A 24,285-nucleotide genomic window follows, 5' to 3' on the forward strand; every position below is an offset into this window, starting at 1 on the left:
CACAGACAGAATTTAATACACTTACAGTTCCTTGTGCTTGTCTTCAGCCAAGATTTGGTCATTTGGTTTAAGAGAATACCTATAACACAGAAACAAAAATACACTGGTCACATAAATGTGAAAGTACATTTGCCGCATCAATATCTCATTGTGGTATCAACACAATTGATCCCTATAAAAAAAGCACTATTATACTGCTAACAGTCTATGTCTTAATTGATAAAACACAAAAGTACCAAATTCTTTGCTGTTCTATTAGACACTTCTACAACCGCCCCAAAAACTGAAGGGAGACAAACTTGGCCATACATTTGAAAACACAAGATATCTTCAACATTTTTCTGCGGTAAATCATCTGTAGTGTTAGTCAAATTTAAGAAACTATACATATGTCTGTTGGCCATTTGCATTTCCTCTTCAGAGAAGATTCTTTTTAGCTCTTCTGCCCATTTTTTGACTGGATTATTTTCTTTGTTGTTGCTGAGTCTCATCAGCTCTTTGCAGATTTTTGTGATCAGTCCTTTATCATTAGTGTTGGGTGCAAAAATGTTCTCCCAGTTGGTGGGGTTTCTCTTTGTTTTTGTTATTGTCTCTTTTGCAACAGACATATGAAAAAATGTTCAACATCACTTGTCATCAGGGAAATGCAAATCAAAACTACCATGAGATACCATCTCACACCAGTGGCTGGAAGGGATCATGCTCAGCGAAATAAGCCAAAAAGAAAAAGAAAAATACCGGATGGTCTCACTCATAGCAGGAATCTAGAAAACTTAAATAAGGGACCAGGAAAATGAATAACTATAAGAAAGTGAAAATCAAAATCAACAAAAAACTATGATCCAGAGACACTTTTAGGGGGGCGGGGGCGGGAGGGGAGGGATTGGGGTCAGAATGGGGGGGCTGCAATTGTATGGGGAATATAAAAATAAAATTTATTATTCAAAAAAAAAATAAATAAATAAATAAATAAATAAATAAAATAATGCAAAATAAAAAAAAAAAAAGAGTAACAGTTACAGACTTTGCACTTGTAATTTCCAAACTCAATTTTCCATTTAATTTTGATCTTCTGGAAGTCATCAGAAAGATTTTAATATATATAGTTCTGATGACAGTGAGAATAGAATAATTCTAATTTTGCATGTACATTCCTTTCCAAATTGTAAATTTATGATTTAGTCAAAATAAAACATTTAATTGTTAAAAAAAAAAAAAGAAACTATACAGGTATATTTAAAAATTCACAAAACAATATGCAATTATTCATTTGAACTTTCAAATTACTGTATGTTTGTACTGCTGTAGGTAAAAAGACATCCTGTGGAGTACACAGAAATAGATAAACATTGAATAGCAATTATCAGCTCTTCAATTTCCACTCTTATCAATCCTTTTCTAAAGCTAATCTGCCTGACAATGGATCAGATTTCCCAGGGCAGAGGTCCTATAGATTCTCTTATTCTACCTTCCATTTCACAAGTGCCTTTATCCACTTTGTAAAAGAATGGTATCCCACTCACCCACCCTAAATGGAACTGTATTGCTTTATCTTGGATATAAAATCTTTTTAAGTGTTTAACAAAGAATGATTCATAGTATTTTGTGCTCAAAGCTTCTTTAATTACCGTACCACAAACTGATTACAGGGCTTTCTGTTTTATACTTTATTTCTGTAAAGAATGAAGTTGGTTATTTAAAAAGTAATTATAATAGGATATTCTATTTTGAAATATAGAATATAAAATAAAAATAAGAAGTAAAGGGCCTCCCCTGGTGCCGCAGCGGTTGAGAGCTGTGCTGCGAAGCTGCCTGCAGCCTTTGCCGCACCAGTTCGATCCCTGTCCACCGGCGAGGGTCCCACATGGTACACAGACCTCTCCTGACGCCCCCTGCTCCCCTCAGCGGTGTACTTCTGTTAGGGGGAAAAGGATGTCCTAAAGCTAATTCCATACAGGCTTTGTGGACTCCACCCCCACCCCAGGCCAAAGCCAAAGACACTGGGAACTCCAAATCCCATCACCAGCAAAGAGAAGGTGGCTGGGACCTGAGGGTGGGGTTAAGCAGCCAGGTTGGTATAAAGCCAGACACGTGGGCATTGGAGGGCTCCCCATTTTGGCTCCCACCAGCTCACAGCGCCCGGCCAGCTCTGAGAGCGCTTTTTGGGTTTCCAGGTCGGTGGATCAGGTAGGACGCATTAAAGACTTTATCTCCCTATTTTCTCTCTGAGTTATACATTTTCCTTCTTTCCTTTTCCCTTGTAAATAAACCTTTTATTAACCTTTTGTGTATGCCTGTAGTGGAGTATCAATAAGTCCCTTTTAAGCGCGCGGGTGAGGACCCACAGCCAGGCAACCCGTTCAATATCGGGCGATCCGCTAACCTGGAAACCCAAAAAGCACTCTCAGAGCTGGCTGGACGCTGCGAGCTGGCGGAGAGCCAAAATGGGGGGCCCTCCAAAGCCCACATGTCTGGCTTTATACCAACCTGGCTGCTTAACCCCACCCTCAGATCCCAGCCACCTTCTCTTTGGTGGTGTCTTTGGCTTTGGCCTGGGGTAGAGGTGGAGTCCACAAAGCCTGTACAGAATTAGCTTTAGGACATCCTTTTCCCCCTAACACTTCGTCAGTCGGCCTGCTCTGCTCTCCCCTCTGGCTCTGGTGAATTCTCTCACCCTCCCGCGCTTCTGACTGGACCCAGTGCTTGTATAAATAAATAAATAAATCTTAAAAAAAAAAAAAAAAGATTCCTTTAAAAAAAAATAAGAAGTAATCAGTTTTCATTTTAAAAGCTTAATTTTTTCTATCTCAAGTTCATCATCAAAGAATACATTACTTTCTAGTAATGTCTTGGCAACAAGACTAAAAGAGTTTCCAGTAAGAAACAAGAAACACAGTGTCAACTTTTTCTTCTAGTCAGCAAACGTAAAAAAAGACTCCTTGTCCTCCCATTTAACTGCTGATGATTAAATATCAGAATATGGTTGTCACAGGAACACAAATCATTTATTTGAATTGAAAATTAAAGCTAAGGTCTTTTCTATTTTAAAAATAATGCTGAATAGTCTGACAATGAAGAACATCTTTGTCAAAATAAGTTAATGTGTAAAGTTCTATTTTTACATAAACAATAGTAGCAAAGGTAGGTATACTATAACATGTTGGCTCAGCACAGGAACAAGTAAAGAAATGGGTATCATAGTTTAGCAATAATTAGATCAATTGGGCAGAAATATGAATTGTCATACAAAGAAGTAGTACTTTCAATTAAAAACATTAAAGTAAATATGTAACTGGTTAAAATTTAGTGATTTTTTTAGTTTATGTTAAGTAGAAAAAACTGATTACACCTAAACAAATAAAAGTTAACAGGAATATTGTAGAGATGAAAATGTCAAAGTATTAGCAATATTTGCCTCAAGATAGTATAATGACCATTACAAGTAATTTTTTTCCTCTCTCCCAGACACTTCTATGTACTTTCTGTATTTTCTACAGAAGCATGTATAAGTGTAACATTCAGGGGGAAAAAAAATTATAAAGATGAAAAATATTCTTTTTCATAGAGTTATATTGAAATTAGCAATATTTAACTTTCCCCATTACCCCTAAAATGATCAGGCAATCATATATCAATAAGTAAAACACTAGTAGATTTAATTACCAGTTATTTAAGAAGGCTTAGTAAAGCCTTTTCAGTATACAACTCAAAATTCCATGTCTCTAATGACTCTAGTAACTGCCAGATCAGGTGGTTTCTAATTCTTCATTTCCAACAAAAATGAAGAGGGACCTAATTAAAGTGTCAGCTGATAAATAAAAGGGGGGAGGGAAACGATGTGATACATTGTTATTGCAGAAGTATTACTTATCCACAAAGGGTTAGACAAAATGAAGAGAAATTAAAGATTAGCTTCACTTACCTCATGAAAAGATACATTTCCAATGAGTTTTTATTTTCTTCTGTTTAGTTATTAACAATATCTTGATATTTTAATGCCATTTTGCTAACTAAGTGCTAATTTACTAAATAGGAGATATTTTTTCTTAAATCCATTTGGATATTTTGCAGAGACATATGATAGGGTAATCAATATGTATGAAAAGCCTTTAGTGAGTAAAAATGTATTACCTTCATAATGTATGCATAATATATTACATGCAAAAAATAATTCATGTATAAAAACACATTATATAAGGATAAAATCTAATAGGGAAAAGTATAACAGAAGTATACATTTAAAGTGAAAAAGGAACATAAAATTTTCAAATGTTAAAAGAGCTTGTACATGTACTTTTTATAAATGGATGATGGTGATGGAGGACAAGAATAGAAAAACTGGAAAGCAGGACTCACAACACTAAAACCTTAACTCACACAAGGAGGTGGGGTTCGAGGGAAATAACATGACCATTTACCCAGCTGTAGAAGTCGGACCCTTAGGCGCCAGTGCCTTGTCAATGCATGAGAACCAAGCAGGATCAGATGCTACAGAGGGTGAAGCACAGGCCTGAGGGTAAAGACATGGAGATTGGGCCCATCCTGGAACCTCTGGTCCCTTTCTACTTTTGCCTGTTACTCAACATCAGCAACAAGCAGGCCACTCCACAGAGGAGTGACTCCTACCAAATAGAAGAGGACTATATCAGTGCAGTGTCCGCACAGGCTCAGGGCAGCACTCCCACTGCCCACCTATGACTATGCAGGTGCCTCTTTTCACCAACTCTTTCCCACTGCAGGGCAGCAGCCTTTCTGCCTGCCCGTGACCTGTCAAGGCCGCCTGGCTGCAATAATGCAGACCTCTCTTAGCAAAACCTTTCCCTTTCCCTTTCCCTTTCCCTAACAAAACTGTTCTTTAAATATAACTAACGTCTCTGTCTCATGGAAAAACTTGCCTAGGGAACTTGCTGTGTGCCACTGAAACAGGAGCTCTGGTGAAACCTTTCCCAGAGTGAACGCAAAGACCCCGCACTAACTCCAAAAACCACATCAATGGTATTAGGTATCAAACCATTAGGGTATTTAGAGTTCATCAAAACAGTGATTTATCAGTTCTAATTAAAAGTGCAATTTTAAAAAATCATAAATATTAACCTTCACTGTGAGGAATTACTAATTGTTTATCAAAACACTTTTACAAAAGCTAAAATTTTTGAAATCAGATTTGATATTTGAGTTAGCAAAGTGTTTGGTACATAGACAATGGAAGCTCAATTGATGTTACTTTCTTTCCTTCTCTAGATGAATAGTGATAGAGAAATTAACAAGAATTTTTTGTCCATAAGGATCTCACAGTCCAGTAAGCAATCAGAATAAAAACAACTACTCATAGTGTGGTAAATTTTGCATAAAGTACAACATATGGGCCTCCCCTGGTGGCGCAGGCGGTGAAGCGCAGCGCTGTGAAGTTGTCCGTAGCCTCTGTAGCACCGGTTCGATCCCAGCTGGCTGGCGAGGGTCCCACATGGCACGGCAGACCTCTTCTGTCGCGCCCGCTGCTCCCCTCAGCAGTGTATTTCGTCATTCTGCCTGTTCTTTTCCCCGCTCTGGTGAATCCTCTCACCCTCCCGCACGTCTGGCCTGTACCCAGGTTCTTGTATAAAAATAAATAAATCTTAAAAATAAAAGTACAACATATAATGGCCATAAGTCTTTGTGCTAACAGAATAACAAAGGGGATTTTTAGCTGTTCCCCAACTTTCTCTTCCTTCCCCATTTCATTTCTTCTTTGTTCCTTCCCTATGAACTATCTTCCCTTTTTTTTTAAGTCTCAAGATAAGAATTGGAAAGGAATATGGAAGAAGGCCAGAAAAAAGTTCCTACAAGCAAGAAGCAAGCAAGCCTAACCTGATTTAGATGAAATTGCAACAGGGTGGTCCCCAGGAAAGGGGAAGGTTCCAGGTTTCTTGCACTCCCAAAGGAAGGTGGAGCTGAGCAGGGAGAGAAGCTGCAGAGAAGACTGAGGAAGGAAGCAGGATAGAGAGCCAGAAGGAGTCCTGGAGGAGGCACATGGAGCCAAGAGACACGTGAAGAAACAGCTTGCCTTTTGGTCGTGGACTGGTTGACACAGATGTGGGTGAGACTCATGGGGAGGTGACAATGGCAGTTTTTGTCTTTTGATTTTGATTTTGCTCTTTTTCTCCCAGACTTATCTGGTTGTTTCTGATCCTTTTCTGTAGTCCCCACTGTAAGATGCTTTAGACTTGTGGCAGGCATTGGGGCCTTGCTCTGGGCCAATCCTTCTTGGGTGGACTTTTACCCACGAGGGGACAGGTAACTTTTGATACTTGATTTAGAAACAATATTCTTTGCCTTTCCTATATTGTTTCCTAATTGTATTAAAGTTCCTTCCCATTAAAGTCTCATATGTTTTGTGTTGATGCAGCAGATAGCAGAACCTATTTAGACCAGGCAGGTTTGTGAGGTCTGGGGTGCCCCTCTCCCTGCCCTGTAACAAAATCATCAAAAGGAAATTTTTATTATCCTAATTCAGAGCGCATATGCAGGTTTTCAAAAACAAATATACAAGATCCATTTTGAACTATTTTTCAGGCAAACTGGTTCTTTAAACTCAAACAGGCTTCAAAGCAGTCACTTTTTCACAGTATTTCTCTTGAGCTGATTTAACCCTGACCCCAAACAGGTAAACTTTCCATCAGATCTTGAACCCTGTATTTTTCTTCATCTTTGCTGGTTTTTATTAATTTTATCTTCCCTAACTCTGGCATACTACTTCTACCTAGAATTAGAAAACTCAAAGGTTTGAAGAAAAAGGGAATTCTAAAACACTTTCACTCGGGTTCAATAATTCACTAGAAGAATACACAAAATTCACTGAAAGGTGCTATATTCATGGTTACAAATTACAAGGAATGGATACTGGTGAAAGTCAAGAGACACCTAAAGCAGTGTCTGGGAGGGTTTCAAATGCCAAGCATCCATTATTCCCTCTGCAAGGAGAAGCCCCACCTTAAATCAAATAATTGATTACACTGTGCCCAGCTCAAGTCTAAACAAAAAGAAACTTCTAATACATATGTTACAGATTTCCCTCCTACAAGCTAAGGGCAAATGCCAGACAAATTTGGCAAGGCCAAATTCCTGATTACATGTCTATGTGTGGGCTTATTCACTTTTTTACATATACCAGAAAATATACAGATGTGTATGTATGTGTGTTTCTTTATTCATAAATTTTATCTAGATTTCTACTTTTCAACTCTTCCTTACAATACCTATGTTATCGAACTTGTTAGTTAACAACTATGAAATTTGACTGAAATAGCTTAGTTATTAATCTTGCTGCCTAGAAGAATAATATCCTAGTTTTTTAAATGTAACATTGATTTTCACAATTTCAATTCTTCTGATCCATGAGCAAGAATTTCAACTTACGCCTTCTACTTATTTCAAAAGTGTTTTACAGTTAGTTTTCAGCATACAGGCCTTAGGTTAAATTTATTCCTAAGTGGGTTTTTTTGGTGTGATTGTAAATAGTATTATTTTCCTCATTTCCGCTTCTGCTAGTTTATTGGCTGTGCAGGCATGCCACTTATTTAGGTATATTAATTTTGTAGCCTGCAACTTTACTGTATTCATTGATTCTTTCCACCAGTTTTTTTGGTGGCCTTTGGGGTTCTCTATATATAACCTCATGCCATCTGTAACTAGTAACAGTTTTACTTCTTCCTTTCTATTCTGAATACCTTTCATTTCTTTTTCTTGCCTAACTGCTCAAGCCGGGACTTCCAATACCATGTTAAAGAAGAGAGGTGCAAGTAGACATCCTTGTCCTATTCCTGATCTTAGAAGAAAAGTCTTCGGTTCTTCCCCACTGAATATAATTTGTTAGCTATAGATATGGCCTTTATTGTTTTTAGGTATGTTCCTGCTATACCCATTTTATTTTTTATCATAAATGGACAGCGAATTTTATCAAATGTTTTTTTCTGCATCTATTGAGATGATCATATAATTTTTATCTTTTATTTTGTTGGGTTTTTTTAATAACACTTAATAAGGTGATACAGTTTATTTATTTTTTATTTTTATCTTTTTTAAAGATTTATGTACTTATTTATACAAGCACTGGGTACAGTCAGAAGTGCAGGAGGGTGAGAGAATTCACCAGAGCCAGAGTGGGGAGCAGAACAGGCAGACAGACGAAGCACACTGCTGAGGGGAGCAGCGGGCGGCAGGAGAGGTCTGTGCACCATCTGGGACCCTCGCCCAGTAGCCGGGGATTGAACCAGGGCTGCAGAGGCTTCGGGCAGCTTCGCAACCCAGAGCTCAACCGCTGCACCACCGGGGAGGCCCTATTTTGTTGGTTTCTTGACTCATATGGGTAGACCCACATATGTTCAGCCATTTTCACATCTCTGGAATAAATCTTATGTGGTCATGATATATGATCTTTTTAATATGTATTGCTGAATTCTGTTTGCTAGTATTTTGTTGAGGATTTTTGCATCTATGTTCATCAGTGATATAGACATAGACATACATGATACACATAATGGATATTATGAAGCCACTTAAAAAATGAAATCTACCATGTGTGATAATATGGATGGACTTTGTGAGAATTACACTAAGTGAAATAAGCCAAATAGAGAAAGACAATTACCATATGATCTTACTTATAAATTGAAATTTTTTTAAATTATAAATATAAAGGACAGTGCAGTGGCTGTGATGGGCAGGAAGAGAGTAAAATGGGTGAAAGTGGTCAAAAGGTATAAACTTCTAGAAATAAAATAAGTCATGGATACGTAATGCACAGCATGGCAACTACAGTTAATAATTGCATGTTTGAAAATACCAGGTGTTTTCACTTATATACGGAATAGAAAGAAACAAGACAAAGAGTGAGACAAAATCAAACTAAAAAAAACTCTAGAAATAATCTGACTATAACTTCGCTCTGATTTCCAGAGTGGGAAGAAAGCAAAGGGGGTAGGTACCCAATGGATTATGGTGGTATAATATGAGTGCCTTGGTGATGGGTATGTCTGGTAATACACATCTGAAGAGGTGTGAACTTGTCTGGTGTGAACCTCTGAATCATAAACTACTTGTACCTCTGAATCATAATCACAAACTACCTCTGAATCATAAACTGTAAACCAATATGGTTATGATATTTATCTGGATATAGTTTTACTTAAATTTTCAACCGATGAACATGCAAGCATCCAAAGATTAGTTTGAAATTTTCTTATATAAAACCTTCAAATAAATTTAATTTTAATATTTTTAAAAGAAATACTGACAGCAATGGGTGGCAAGTAGAAAAAAGGATAGAAATTGGAGGGGAGAGACAATGGGGGAAGAAGAGAAGAAGTAGTATGAGAGAAAGAGGAATACTTTTCCTCCACCCTTTCTGGTTAAGGAAGACATACTTAAAGCAAAAAAGAATAAATTCCAGTAATGGTATTCCCACCATGGGAAAAGGGGAAAATGGTATTCTTTTTTAATTTTATAATTAAATATCAGACTACATAAATAAAATGTATTATTATAGATAACTATTAAGATATGTTAGAACAGCAGTAGTGTGCAACAAACAGTAATAAAGTGTGGTTCTTTTATCAGATACTGAAAGGGAATTATTTGTTCAAATGTGCTCTTTCCCTGAAGATTAGCATAGTAGAATTTAAAGCCTAGAAAGGTCCTTGAAGAGACTGGGAAGTCCAGAAACAACCCAGTCACATTAAAATTCTCTATGTAATATCACAGAGTTAATGTCAAGCTAAGAGTGTCTAACAGCAGGGTGAGAATATTCCATATAATCTCGCAACTATGATTGCCCTCTGAAAATTAAGCAAGTAAAATGTCTAGAAATCTGCAAATATTACTACATAGTCTAATGAATTCTAATAGTATCACACAAAATTTTGTAAAACTAGCAGAAATAATCAAGTATTGAGAGTGTGGGTATGACAGTATTTTAAATAACTTAATATCTTTAATTGGTTCTTATAATGAAAAAACTGATTAAAACATATTAAAAAGGAAAGGTAGGCCGAAATATTAATCACCATAACAATGTTTCAGACTAAATCTGAAACTTAAGAGGCTTACAAAGAAATGGATTATAAGTAAACCACAGGGTCAGAGTGATAATAAAAGCATAAAATTACAAGGTTTATGAAAATGGTATTATAAATTCTCTTTAATAAACTAGATAATGATTAAAACTCAATTAGAGAATGCTGAAAGCAAAGTAATGAAACTAGATTTAAATCTAAATAAACAGAATTATATTCTGTATTCCTAAATTATTCTTTCCTTACACCTTTTATTTTTAAAAACATTGTTAATTATGCAAAATGGCTAGCCTCATATTTTCACTAAATGATTTTTTAATTTGTTTTTTTTTTTTAAAGATTTATTTATATATACAAGAGCTGGAGTACAGGCCAGAGGTTTGAGGGGTAAAAGGATTCACCAGAGACAGGGTGGGGAGCAGAACAGGCGGATATACTGAAATACACAGCTAAGGGGAGCAGTGGGCGAGAAAGGAGAGGTCTGCTGCGCCATGTGGGCAGCTCCCTGGCCGGCCGGGAATAGAAATCATGCTGCAGAGGCTGCGGACAGCTTCACAGCGCTGCACTGCGCTCAACCCCTTGCACACCAGGGAGGCCCTAAATGTCAAACACTTAATATTGGCATTCACTACTCTTCATTATCTGGCCTACCTATCCATTATTATCTCTTTCAATTTTGCCATCTGTACCCCATGATTGTACCAAACTAAACTCCTTTGAGTTCCTAGAATTCTCTATGCTCTTCTTTCTTCTTTATTTAGCTACTTCTCTTTATTCCTTGGGAAACATCTCTCTTTTGGACACTTCCCTTAACCCTTACCCCAGAGCACACATCCCTGTTTTGAATTAGGTGCTCCATTTTGAAGTACCTTGTGGTTATCAATAGTATAGTATTATAAAGTTGCTTTATAATTTTTTTTTAATAGAGGCATGTTTTATTTATTTATTTGTTTGTTTATTTTGTTTATACATGCACTGGGTACAGTCAGAAGCGCGGGAGGGTGAGAGAATTCACCAGAGCCAGAGCGGGGAGCAGAGCAGGCAGAAGGACCGAAGTATACTGCTGAGGGGAGCAGCGGGCGGCAGGAGAGGTCTGCGCGCCATGTGGGACCCTCCTCCGGTGGCCGGGAGCAGCCGGGGATCGAACCGTCGCGGCAGAGGCCGCGGGCAGCTTCGCAACCCAGCGCTCAACCGCTGCGCCACCGGGGAGGCCCTGCTTTATAATTTTTAATTCTCTTGTATATTCCTCTACTATAAGTTCATCAAGAAATTTCACTGAGGTACTAATAACTGTTTACAGAGCATGATCCAACAGTAGTTCATAATGAGAATTATGGATCATAAAAATACTTTAAATTGTATTTCCCGTGTTCAATTCAAGAAAGCAGGAAAGTATGTAATATGGCTTTAAAATGCTTTTGTCCAAAATATTTAACATTTTAAACATGAATCATATCCTCAAAAATGCAGAAAAACATGTTGTACAGGGTAATGCAAGTTATAATGCTTTGCTCTAATTTGTTAGTTCTGTATTTTTAGCAACAGTGAAGACAACCTTTTTCTAAAAAGAATGAAAGAAAACAAGAAAAACTTATGAGGTAAAACTACAAAGAATTATCTAAAAGATAGAACAGAAGAGAATAGAGCAGATTTCTTTAAAGAAGTCTATCAAAATTTCTCCTCATCTAAATTCATTAACTTCAAGACAGGAAGGTTCCTGCCTTTCTGACCAGAGACCAAGTTTTGACCGTCTGTAATATAGTTAATAATAGCCTCCATTTGTTATTTGCCATGATCTAATAATGCTACTTATGCCAACAAATGAGAAATGACCAGTATTTTAACTTCAGGCCTGAAGCCTCCAAGTATCCCACTATATACCCTGGAGTGCCAGAACCCTGTTTTCATGCTGTAGACTGTTGTCAACCTAGACACTATCCTACTTTTGGTGATAGCCATGGACTATAAACACAAAGTCTAATGTAAGTATTATTGCTACCTGTTTTAAAACAAAGCTCTCTTACTGTTGAATAAAACCTCTTACATTCCAGTTTTCTTATCTATTTTAACATTTTATCAAAAACCAGGAAATTTCTAATGGGAAGAGTAAAAGTTCTTTGTAAGAGGAAAAAAAAAATTGGGCAAAGAATTTTTAGAGTCATTTTTCCAAAGATAAACAAATGGAAAATAAGCATGTGAAAGATGTTCAACATCATTAGCTGTTAGGAAAATGTAAATCAAAACCATAGTGAAATATACTTATTAGGTTGGCTCTAGTTAAAAGAAGGGAAAAGAACCATGTTTTGGCAAGGATATAGAGAAAATGAAGTTCTCATACACTGCCAGTAAGAGTATAAAATGATGGAACCAGTATAGAAAACAATCAGGTGGCTCCTCAAAAAGCTAAAAAATTTTCCATAGAAATTCCAATATACATGCCCAAAAGAAATGAAAATATGTCCAGACAGCTGTGTACACAAATAAAATAATTAAAATTATTAAGATTTATTTATTTATGTATTCATGAACTGGGGCATAAGCCAGAGGTGTGAGAGGTAAGAGGATTCACCAGAGACAGAGTGGGGAACAGAATAGGCAGACTGACCGAAATACCCTGCTGAGGGGAGCAGTGGGTGAGATAGGAGAGGTCTGCTGCACCATGTGGGTTGTTCCCTGGCCGGCGAGGGATCGAACTCGTGCCCCAGTGGCTGAGGATGGCTTTACCCCTGTGCTACCAGGGAGGCCCAAAATAGTTAAAATTATAAACAGATAAGTACAAACTGATTTCTCAGCTAACACAGCAAATTCAAAAATTACTAATTAGAGGGAAATAAGGAAATGTGTGACCTTTGAATTATGTTGCTTATATTCTTATTATCCTCTCTAATCATATCTTTTTTTTCTTTTATATTATGGTACCATTATAGAAGTAGTTCACATAATTTTTCAATTTGGGAATTAAAACATTATAGACAAATCATATATACTTCCTCATTGCAAAGAATAAAAAATATATTTTAGGAAAAGAAAACAATATGAATGAACAAATATACCTAAGTTTTACCAGGGAAAATTATGATCACTTAACTCAACAAAGAATCATAATACACTTATTTTTAACAAATGCATTTCCTGAGTTTTCCTCCAATTAAAGGAATTAGTAAACTTATGTCTAAAGTTTTCATCCATTCTTTAAAGTTTCACATTACACACATGAAACATTTTATACTTACTTATCAAGGAAATCCTTATCCACTACAGCAGAGATGTCAAGAAGTGGATTTCCCATTCCAAAGAGAATATTTTCACTAGAAATAAACAAAATACAAACACAAGTTAGCAATACTCATGAAAATAATTTGATGCACAAAGTGCACATAAGTATAATTATCTGCACATCATCATCTAAAAAAATAACATACTGGTTATTGAAATTTTATTATACTTAATACATTTTTTAAGATTTATTTTTATTCATTTATGCATGCAAGAACTGGGGTAAAGGCCAGAGGTGCAGGAGGTGATAGGATCCACCAGAGACAGAGCAGGGAAGAGAACAGACTGAAATACACTGCTGAGGGGAGTAGCGGGTGAGAAAGGAGAGGTCTGCTGTGCCATGTGGGTAGCTCCCTGGCCAGGGATCAAACTTGTGCTACAGTGGCTGCAGACAGCTTCATAGGTTGCATCTTAACCCCTTGCGCCACCAGGGAGACCCAATAATTTGGTTTTTTAAATAATATTCAACAATATTCAGCAGCAAGTGACTAAAGAAAACTAATTTCAATGTCTTTTAAAAGATATATTACAAATTTCCATACTCAGCAAACATAACATATGTCTCCAGTTAGTAAAAAATCCAATTGCAGAAAGTTATTAAGGAGCACACAGCATGTCCTGCAGGAATCCAGGCATGAGCTCTACCCTTGACAAACTGAATGACTGTAGTAGGATCTTCACAGTGAGTATCACAAGTGCTGTAGCCTTCAAGTACATTTAACAGATTTTGAAGAAGTTTGTTATTCCTAAGTCACTGTAATATGGCTCATATTTCCCTCAATGTGAGGGAAGACAGAACTCCACCACAAGAGATGTCTTAAATAGAAATACAATTGGCAGCAAGAAATAGACCAGTGGCCATGAATAGGTCAGACTCTATGATAGGCTTTCTTCTAATTCATTCAAGAGTATTTGCCTTTGTATAATTTCCCACTGGTGTCCAGTTTGATGACGATCTCTTTCAGTTGCCTCCAAGCCAGTTAGAAACTATCAGCTATATAGTCTCATGTGTGTGTGTGTGTGTGTGTGTGTGTGTGTGTGTGTGAGAGAGACCAGAGTTTAAAATAATTAGGTACAGTCTACATTATAATAGATAATGATTTAGAAGACTGAATTAGATAGCAGAATACGTAATCACGACAAATGTGTCCCCTTTACTATTTGAAGAAACCTGATAAGGGAGGGTTAACAGACTATACATTTACTTACTCCACATTTGCACTTGTAATATTAAAGTCTAACAAAAACAGAAAACACTTGAAGTGCTTAGAAGATGAAGGACCATATAGCTCATATAGGTAAGGTAAAACTTGACCATTATTTCATTAGGGGATTCTTTGCCTGATTTTATGCAATGCTACACAAACTATAAAAACTCTTAGAACTTGTTTTTTTAAAAGCATGGTAATAGTTATTAAGTCGCTTGGCTATTTCTTTTGATTTCACCTGTTATTAAATGCTCAGTATATGTATACAGTCACAGGACATTTCCACCACTACAAAAAAGCATCCTCCTGCTTCCGTGTCAATCTCTTTACTTCCACTGGCCTCCTCTTGGTTTTAATGAATATAACTGTGACACTGCTTTTTAAGAAGTCAACCCTTTGCACATCTCTTACATTCCCAAAATAGATTCTTACACTCCATCTGAAAATTTAAAACATGTACTGTAACTCTCTGGGACAATAATTTCTATGGTCAAAAAGGTATGGGGGAAAGATGAGTACACAAAATCACAGTAACCATGTTTAAACTCATAAGCTGAAACACATGTCTTATCCATCAAATTTTTTCCCTGAATGAATATGGAAAAGAATGTATTTACATAAAAAACAAGAATCTGCTGGGACTGAATTGCTCAAATGTGAAATAGTAATTTTCTGAATATATTATTTATTAAGAACAATGCATGGACAAAATTTAACTTTTACAAACTGTTCTTTTATTGCTTACTTTTAATGAAATGAATAATGTTAAGTAAATAATAATTAAAATGTCTAGTTTGTTACTGCCAAAAAGTAATAATAATTCAATTAAGGTCATTTGTCTTGAACTGAGTGCTCATCATTGGTTCTTTGAAGTCCCACTTTTTATACCTGAAATTTTTTTGTTCAAGAGACCTAGGTGGAACTGATCTACCCAGTTTATGGAAAGTAGGGGTCTATTAACCTTGGTGCACAGCCAAGCCTAGGCCATTAAATATAGTGGAATGTTGGGGCCTCCTGGTGGTTAAGATCCAGCACTATGAAGCTACCCAAAGCCACTGCAGCATGAGTTCCATCCCTGGCCGGCCAGGGAGGTGACTCCCCACATGGCGCAGCAGACCTCTCCTGACTCACCCACTGCCCCCCTCAGCCGTGCATTTCAGTCAACCTGCCTGTTCTGTTCCCCATTCAAAGGTAAATCCTGTCACCCCCCACCCCCATACCTCTGGCCTGTACCCCAGTTCTTGTATGCATAAATAAATAAATCTTTAAAAAATAAATAAATAAATACAGTGGAATGTTCCAGCCTTACTAATCAGTTCAGAGATGGACATGTAATCTAAGCCAGTCAAATCAGAACAAACTCAAGGTTTTTCTGGGTATACTCAGATTCAGAAAATCTGTCTTCCTGATAAATACAATTACAAAAAAAAAGCTCCATTGAAGGTAGAATGGAAAAATTTAGAAACTGAGTGATTGATGAAATTGTTGGACCACTTAAACTTTACCTGAAACCTCTACCCAAAGATGGTAACCTCTTTGGACTTTTCAATTAAATAGAGGTATAGAATGGATCTCTTTAAAAAAGGGTAAATAGGCTTTTTCCAAGATTCCCAGAGTTAGTGTTTTCCAGTAAGTGTCACCTTGGTTTGGGGAACTATGATTACTTGAGGCCCTATAAGCCTCAGGAGAAACTGTTAAGATTAAACTATGTAGATTAGGAACATCTCCAGAAAAGTTTTTTATCAAAGAAGTCCATCTTAAGGCAGGGCATAGATCCAGAGGCAAGGTTTTATAACATGAAGTCATCCCTTCTTTGTCTTGGGAAATAATATCTCACTGCTCTTAAAAAAAGACTGACTATGAAGTCCTTCCCCTATTTCCTTGGCCTAGCAAACTCCCTTTCATCTTTTTAATATTTCTCTCATGTGACCTGTCTTAGGAAATCTTCTCTAAAAGTTGCACAAGCTGTCCAATGCACAACTCCAGAGGATGCGGTTCACAAAGTAAATGACAGCTCCTGAAGTTGGGTAAAATAAATAAAAACTCACAAATTTTATTCACTCCCTCTCCCAGGTTTTTAAGTTATTTGATAAACTTTTTTTAAAGATTTATTTATTTATGCATATTAGAACTGGGGTGTAGGCCAGAGCTGCAGAGGGTGAGAGGATTCACCAGAGACAGAGTGGGGAACAGAACAGGCAGACTGACTGAAATACACTGCTCAGGGGCACAAGAGGCAGGCAAGTCATGAGAGGTCTGCTGTGCCATGTAGGTAGCTCCCTGGCTAGCCGGGGGATTGAACTCGTGCTACAGAGGCTGTGGATAGCTTCACAGTGCTGTGCTTAACCCCTTGCACCACCAGGGAGGCCCTATTTGATAAACCTTTTAATTGATTTCAGGAGTTACTTTTTACTCTATATCAAGCAACCAATCTCAATCAGCTAGACATAAAGGGTAAGGATTTTTTTAATTTCAATTACATTTGTATTCAAGAAGGCTAGCATACAATAATCACACAGGCTCTGAGTAATTTTGCAATTCTAGTTTCTGACTTTTTCTGTTAACATAATGCTGCTTCTTTCATGTGCCCATAGATTTGGTCTAGACTAGAGTAAAGCTTGATTTTAAAGGTTCTTACATCAAAGGTGAAATGATAGAACACTAATTCATGTTAGGTTTTGATAAGTTAAAAATAAATTTTGCACTCCTCAGAATAATCACTAAATAATATAATAAGGTGGAGGTAAAAATCCAACAGAAAAAATAAGAGGCATTAAAATATATTAAAATTCAGAAATAAGGATAGGATAAATGGAAAACAAAAGAATGGTATGTTTAAATCAACAATATTGTAAATTGCATTAAATGTAAATGGATTAAATACTTCAGTTAAAACATTAAGACTGTCACTGTATGGAGGCCCAAATGCCATTGGGCCTCCCTGGTGGTGCAGGAGTTAAAGCTCAGCACTATCAAGCTATCACCAGCCACTGCAGCATGAGTTCAATGCCAACCCAAGCCACATGGTGCAGCAGACCTTTCCTGTCTCACCCCTGGTCCCCCCAGTAGTGTACTTCAGTCAATCCGCCTGTTCTGCTTCCCATTCTGTCTCCAATGAATCCTCTCACTGCTCCCCCTACTCTGGCCTACACCCCAGGTCTTAAAAAATAAAAATAAACACTATTTACTAAAGATACACTTTATATATAAGGACATAGAAAGGCTGAAAATGGTTGAGGAAAAATTTGCAACCAATAATCATGAATATATTAATATCAGACAAGGTTGACTTTAAAACAAGACCACCAGATATAAAAGGATTTCATAAAAGTAGATAGATAAATTAATGAATAAAAGAAACTGGTTTCACAATATTTGAGAAAAAAAAACTTGGGACAAAAGCCAATCTTAATTGATTTTAATACCACTCATCTAGCAATTAGTAAAACAAACACAAAAATAAGTAATTGCACTATTAATTATTTATTCCAGAGAAACGAAAGTAAGCTCACAGAGAAACTTGTATACAAATGCCACAACAGCTTTATTTGTTGTTTTTATTTGTTGTTGTTTTTTTAAAGATTTATTTATTTATTTATACAAGCCCTGGGTACAGTCAGAAGCACGGGAGGTGAGAGAATTCACCAGAGCCAGAGCGGGGAGCAGAACAGGCAGAAGGACCGAAGCACACTGCTGAGGGGAGTAGCGGGCGGCAGGAGAGGTCTGCACACCATGCGGGACCCTCCCCGGCAGTCGGAGATCGAACCGGCGCTGCAGAGGCTGCAGGCAGCTTCGCAGCACAGCGCTCAACCGCTGCACCACCGGGGAGGCCCATACAACAGCTTTATTTGTAATAACAAAATCCAAGAAACAATCCAAATGATCTTCAGCAAGTGAGTAGGTTAAAAAGCAAAACTAGTAAACACATGATAGACTAACACTCAGCAATAAAAATGAATAAATTATGGTACAACTTGGACAGATCTCAAGGGCATAGTGCTAAGTGAAAATAAAGGTCAAATGTTACATCTACATGTTAATATACTATGTGATTCCATTTATATAACACTTTCAAAGTAACAAAATTACATCGAAGGAAAACAGATCAGTAGTCCCTAGGGGTTAAGCCTGAGGAGTGGGTAAAACCATAAAGGAATAACATGAAAGTGTTTCTTTTGGGTGACAGAACAGTTTAATGTCCTAATTGTTACACAAATGTTACACTAGTGGTTACACAAAAGTGGATGCGATAAAATTTCATGGTATACATCAATACTCTCTCATAAAATACAGTGCACGCAAAAATTGGTTAAATTCTAACAATATCTGTAACCAACTTAATAGTATTATACCAATCTCCTGTTTTTTAGTAATGTGACTATGTAAGATTTATCAATGGGTGACTAGTAATTCTATACTGTACTAGTAACTCTATACCGTATAGTAACTCTAAAGTATTTTTACAACTTCTTGAGAGTCTTAAAAGCATTTCAAGAGAAAAAAATAGGGGTTTAAGAAATAAATGTTGGGGGCCTCCCTAGTGGAGCAAGGGGTTAAGCAATGCACTATGAAGCAATCCACAGACTCTGCAGAATGAGTTTGATTCCCGGCTAGCCAGGAAGGTACCCACATGGCACGGCAGATCTCTCCTGTCTCGCCCGCTACTCCTCTCGACAGTGCTTTCAGTCTGTCTGCCTGTTCTGCTCTCCGCTCTGTCTCTGGTGAATCCTCTCACCCCTTCCCCACCACCCCGACCTGCACCTCTGGCCTGTACCCCAGCTCTTGTATAAATAAATAATCTTTTTAAAAAAAGTCTAAAAAACAACTAGTGTGACATCATTGGGAATCACAGAATAAAGACCTGAAAATTGATTCTTCCATAAAGGCAACAAAAACACCAGCCCAAAAAAAAAAGTAAAAAAAATAAAAATAAACTTTTTCATAATTCCAAATATTAACCAAAGGTTTGCAACAATCCAAGGAACACTGATCTAAAAACTGACAAAATCTGGGGCCTCCCTGGTGGCACAGGTGTTAAAAGACACAGCTATCAAGCTATCGGCAGCCACTGCAGCATGAATCCCTGGCAGGCCAGGGAGCTGATGACATGATGAGGCAGACCTCTCCTGTCTCCTGCGCTGCGCCCCTCAGCAGTGTTTTTCAGTAGATCTGCCTGTTCTGCTCCCTACTCTGTCTCTGGTGAATCCTCTCAATCCCCCTCCCCAAACCTGTGGCCTACACTCCAGTTCTTGTGTGCATAAATAAATAAATATTTAAAAAAAAAAAACTTGACCAAATCTCAGTAAAATAGCAATCATTATGGCATTTCAAATTGCCCTATCCTCTTCTCCCTCTCCCAGCTCCACTGAAATCTTAACAAGAAACTCCCCACAAACACAGTGGAAACCAGGAACTACAGTCACTGGAAGGATCAGACAGAGCTGTTTTCAGAAAATAGCTATTTTTTTTAAGACTTTTTTTTTTTAAACTTATTTTTACATATAAGAACTGGGGTACAGGACAGAAATGCGGGATGGGTGAGAGGATTCACCAGAAACAGAGTGGGGAACAAAACAGGGATTTACTGAAATACACTGCTGAGGGGAAGAGTGGGTGAGAGAGAAGTCTGCTGGGTCATGTGAGTTAGCTTCCTGACTGGGAATGGAACTCATGCTGAGTGCACAGTGGCCTTGATAGCTTGATAGCACTGAGATGTTAACCCCTGTACCACCAGGGAGGCCCGGGACAGCTATTATTTGAGCATACTGGCAGTTCCCTGATAAACCCCACCCCCAAGATTAATTATTTGTCCTGACTCAGAGTTTACCGAGTATTAACTGTCTTTTCCCTAGGAGCATTTGTCAAAAACAACCAGTTGCATTTGTGTAACACTGCAGCTGTCTGAAGCAGTTGGAGCAAAAAGCTAACCAAAATACTTAAAAGTAAAAATAAGAGAAAATGGTTTCCATAAGAAGTTTTGGAAAGTTCTGAATATTCTTGAAATCTAAAAGGCCACAAATATATGCCTAGGGATTTAGGCATGCTTAAGAAAAAACAGAAACAGTTCTAGGTTATCATCTCTAAGCCTGAACTCTGATAGCAAAGGCTATCACAGAGTTGCATGCCTGGCTAAGTGTTTGTAGGTATGCCTCAACAAGCACACAGAGCCTCTCAGCAAAGACTGAGAGACAATACTAAGTATTAGGCAAGGACTGTGGAGAAATTAAAATCCTCGTACAATCCTGCCAGAAATGTAAAATGATGTAGCCAGCCTGGAAGTTTGGTAGTTCCTCAAAAAAAGTAAATGTTAGGGGCCTCCCTGGTAGCACAGGGGTTAAAGACAGTGCTATCAAGCTATTGCCAGCCACTGCAGCATGAGTTCAATGGCCGGCAGGCCAGAGAGCAACCCACATGGTGAAGCAGAGCTCTCCTGCCTCACATGCTGCTCCCTTCAGCAATGTATTTCAGTATATCTGCATGTTCTGCTCCCCACTCTCTCTGGTGAATCCTCTTACCCCCCACACCTCTGGCTTACACCCCAGTTCTTGTATGCATAAATAAATAAATCTTAAAAAAAAAAAAGAAAAAAAGTGAATGCTAAATTATCATATGACCCACAATTCCATTCCTAAGTGTATACCCAGGAGAAATGAAAACATAACTACACAAAACATTACTCATACATAACTACACTACATAACTACACTACATAACTAAACAAAACATAACTACACTACAACATTACTCATAACTGCAAGTAGCAGAAATAAAAATATCCATAAACTGGACAAATGTGGTAAATGTGTATACGTAAATATACAAAATGACATTGGCCATAAGAGGGAATGAAATACCGTTACATGCAACAATATAGATGAACTTTAAAACATTATACTCAGTGAAAGAAATCAGATACGAAAGTCCAAATATTATATGATCCCACTTATTAAATGTCCAGAGTATGGCAAATTCACAGAGACAGAAGGTAGATAATTGCCAGGGAGTGGGTAGGAGAAATGAGGAGTTTTCATTTTGGGGTGATAAAAATGTTGTAGAATTAAATAGTTGAGGTCCCAAACAAATTGATTAGAATTGTTATACCACAGCAAATAAAAAGAAAACTTTAAAAAAAGTTAACACTTCTTCTCCCAAGGACAATGCAAGGAAAATGAAAGAAATGACTCAGAACTCGAGGAAATATTTGCTACATATGCAAATACATATTTTATGTGTTTGTAAAATCTGACAAATAACTTAAATCCAGAATATAAAGTGAATTCCTACAAATCAAAAACAAAAAGACAACCCAATCAAAATATAGGTAAAAGAGTTTAACTAACAGTTCAAAAGAAAACAAGTAAATTGTCTATAATCACGTCATTAGTCAACAAGGAACTAGAACTTATACACACAATAATATCTAACTACACATCCATCAGCATGGCTTAAATTAAATGTCAAGACTTGTCAGGAATGTGGAACAAAGAGAACACTTATAACACCACTGGTGGGAATGTAGAGTGTGTTCCATTTTCCAGTTTTCCATTTTAGAAAAGAGTTTGGTGGTTTCTAAAGTTAAATGCGCATTTACCCTGGACACAGCAATTTCCCACCTTAGTATTTACCCAAGTCTACACAAAGGCTTATATTAAGAACATACATAGAAGTCTTTTTTTAAAAAAAGATTTATTTATTTATGCATACAAGAACTAGGGTCCAGGCCAGAGGTACAGAGCAGTGAGAGAATTCACCAGAGACAGGGTGGGGAACAGAACAGGCAGACTGACTGAAATACACTGCTCAGGGGAGCAGTGGGCGAGACAGGAGAAGTCTGCTATGCCACGTGGGTTAGCTTCCTGGCAGGGGATCGAACTCTTTGCTGCAGTGGCTGCAGATAACTTCATAGCGTTGAAACTTAACCCCTTGTGCCACCTGAGAGTCCCTTCATAGCAGTCTTATTTATACTAACCAAAAAGCAGACATAATCCAAAGTTCATCAACAGAAGAATTGTTGCCTATTTCCAAATAATGGAATATTATTTGGCAATGAAAAGGAACACAGTACTGATAGAAGAAAATGGATGAGTCTCAAGTATTGAACAAATGTAATCAAGACACAAATACTACTTAATGTTGATCCCATTTATATAAAGTTCTAGAGTAAGCAAAACTAACTGTTACAAAACCTTTGGAGTCCACTCCTTGTTTGTCACCTTCCTGTGGTTGAAAACCCAAGTCCAGCCAAAACCCTGCTTACAAAACCCCAGCCAGCCAATACCCTGCTTCCCAGATACCCCACCCTATTAATCAATAGCATAAAAATCAGAACCCCCACGGGTCTTAACCTTAACAGAGGAATGTGACCCAGGGCAGTTATTGCCCTTCCCTATTGTGTGAACCAATTATTGGCTCTTTCAAAATTTGTGTGGCAATGGAATATGACGCAGCCATCAAAAAAGATAGCTCGTGCTATATGTGACAACATGGATAGAGCTGGAAGGAATTATGTTAAGTGAAATAAGTCAAAAAGAAAAGGATATTGGATGATTTCACTTACATGTGGAAAGTAGAGAAAAAAACAAAAGGTCAAAAAAAAAAGATAAACTTGCAAACTGACCATAGATCTGAGGCATACATCAGGGGAGGAAGAGGGAAAAAGGTTAAAACAGGAGAGGGGAGAGCACAAAGGACTATGGTGATGATTCATGGGCACGATGGCGGTGGGAGAACTATGGGGACTACATCTGAGGGAAGAATCCAAACACAGTTAAAAAATTAACAACAATGTAAGGAAATAAATAAATTTAGGGAAAAATTAAAAAAACAAAATTTGAGTGAGATCAATTGGTAAAAGTCAGACAAAGACCTTTCAGACTCAGTAATATAATCTCTGATACAAGTCAGAGAATAGTTGCAGATACTGGGACTAATTGAAGAGAGGCAGGAAAGAATTTTCTGAGATGAACATGTTTGTACCTTGACCTGGATGGTGTTTACACTAATACATTGTGAAAACCCAGTGAGCTTAAATTAAGATCTATGATTTTACTGTATATAAATTACATTGGTGGTATGTTTTAAGTGAAGAGACTAGGAAAATATTTGAGTTACTTAGGCTATTACAAAGTCAATCCTTTCATTTATACTGGGTATCCTCTGCTTTCCTGCATACTCAAGAGCACTGATATCTTTCCTCCGCCCAGAATCTTCTATTTTTTTTTTCACTTTCTATTGGTCACTCTATTCAGCAAATTATATCTTGACATTTCAAACCCTCCCCCATAAACCTCAATTTCATGTATATCTCCAACTATTAATATTTCCCTGATGCACCTTATAAGACTTCTTTTAAAATCTGTGCTCTGTTAACTAATAAGTTCCCCTCAGGTTGATAAAATTATTCATTTTAAATTCAATTTTCAGGAGCATAGGTATGACATAATAATAACACACACAGCAATTTACAGCTTATAAAGCATTTTTACATTATTGCCTTTAAAGCCTCACATAACTCTAGGATAAGTATTGCTGTCACTTCTGTTTAATAGAAATAAGAGGCTCAGCAATGCCTCATAACCTGCCAAAGGTCAGAAAAAAAAAAAAAATGATCCCTATCTTCACATGCTTTGTTGTTCAAAAGCACTCAAAAATCTCTTAACACAATAAAAATGTCTGACCAATGAACAATATCCAAATCTAGACAAAACAGGCTAACATCCCATTATTTCACGGTCTTATTTTAAATAACATTT

General features: G+C 37.3%; 1 protein-coding gene across 2 annotated transcripts in view; it reads right to left on the minus strand.

Moving 5' to 3' along the window:
- The window catches only part of ADK (adenosine kinase), a gene marked incomplete at both ends in the record, with an annotated part of 417,072 nt that overhangs the window by 359,451 nt on the left and 33,336 nt on the right, over positions 1 to 24,285 (minus strand). For both annotated transcript variants that reach the window (XM_084245203.1, XM_084245202.1), the window contains 2 exons: positions 26 to 79; positions 13,283 to 13,357. In XM_084245203.1, coding sequence (XP_084101329.1) covers positions 26 to 79; positions 13,283 to 13,357 — 129 coding nt within the window. The remainder of the gene's footprint in view (positions 1 to 25; positions 80 to 13,282; positions 13,358 to 24,285) is intronic.

This window comes from Talpa europaea, assembly GCF_964194135.1.
Source record: "Talpa europaea genome assembly, chromosome: 10".
Classification (NCBI taxonomy): Eukaryota; Metazoa; Chordata; class Mammalia; order Eulipotyphla; family Talpidae; genus Talpa; species Talpa europaea.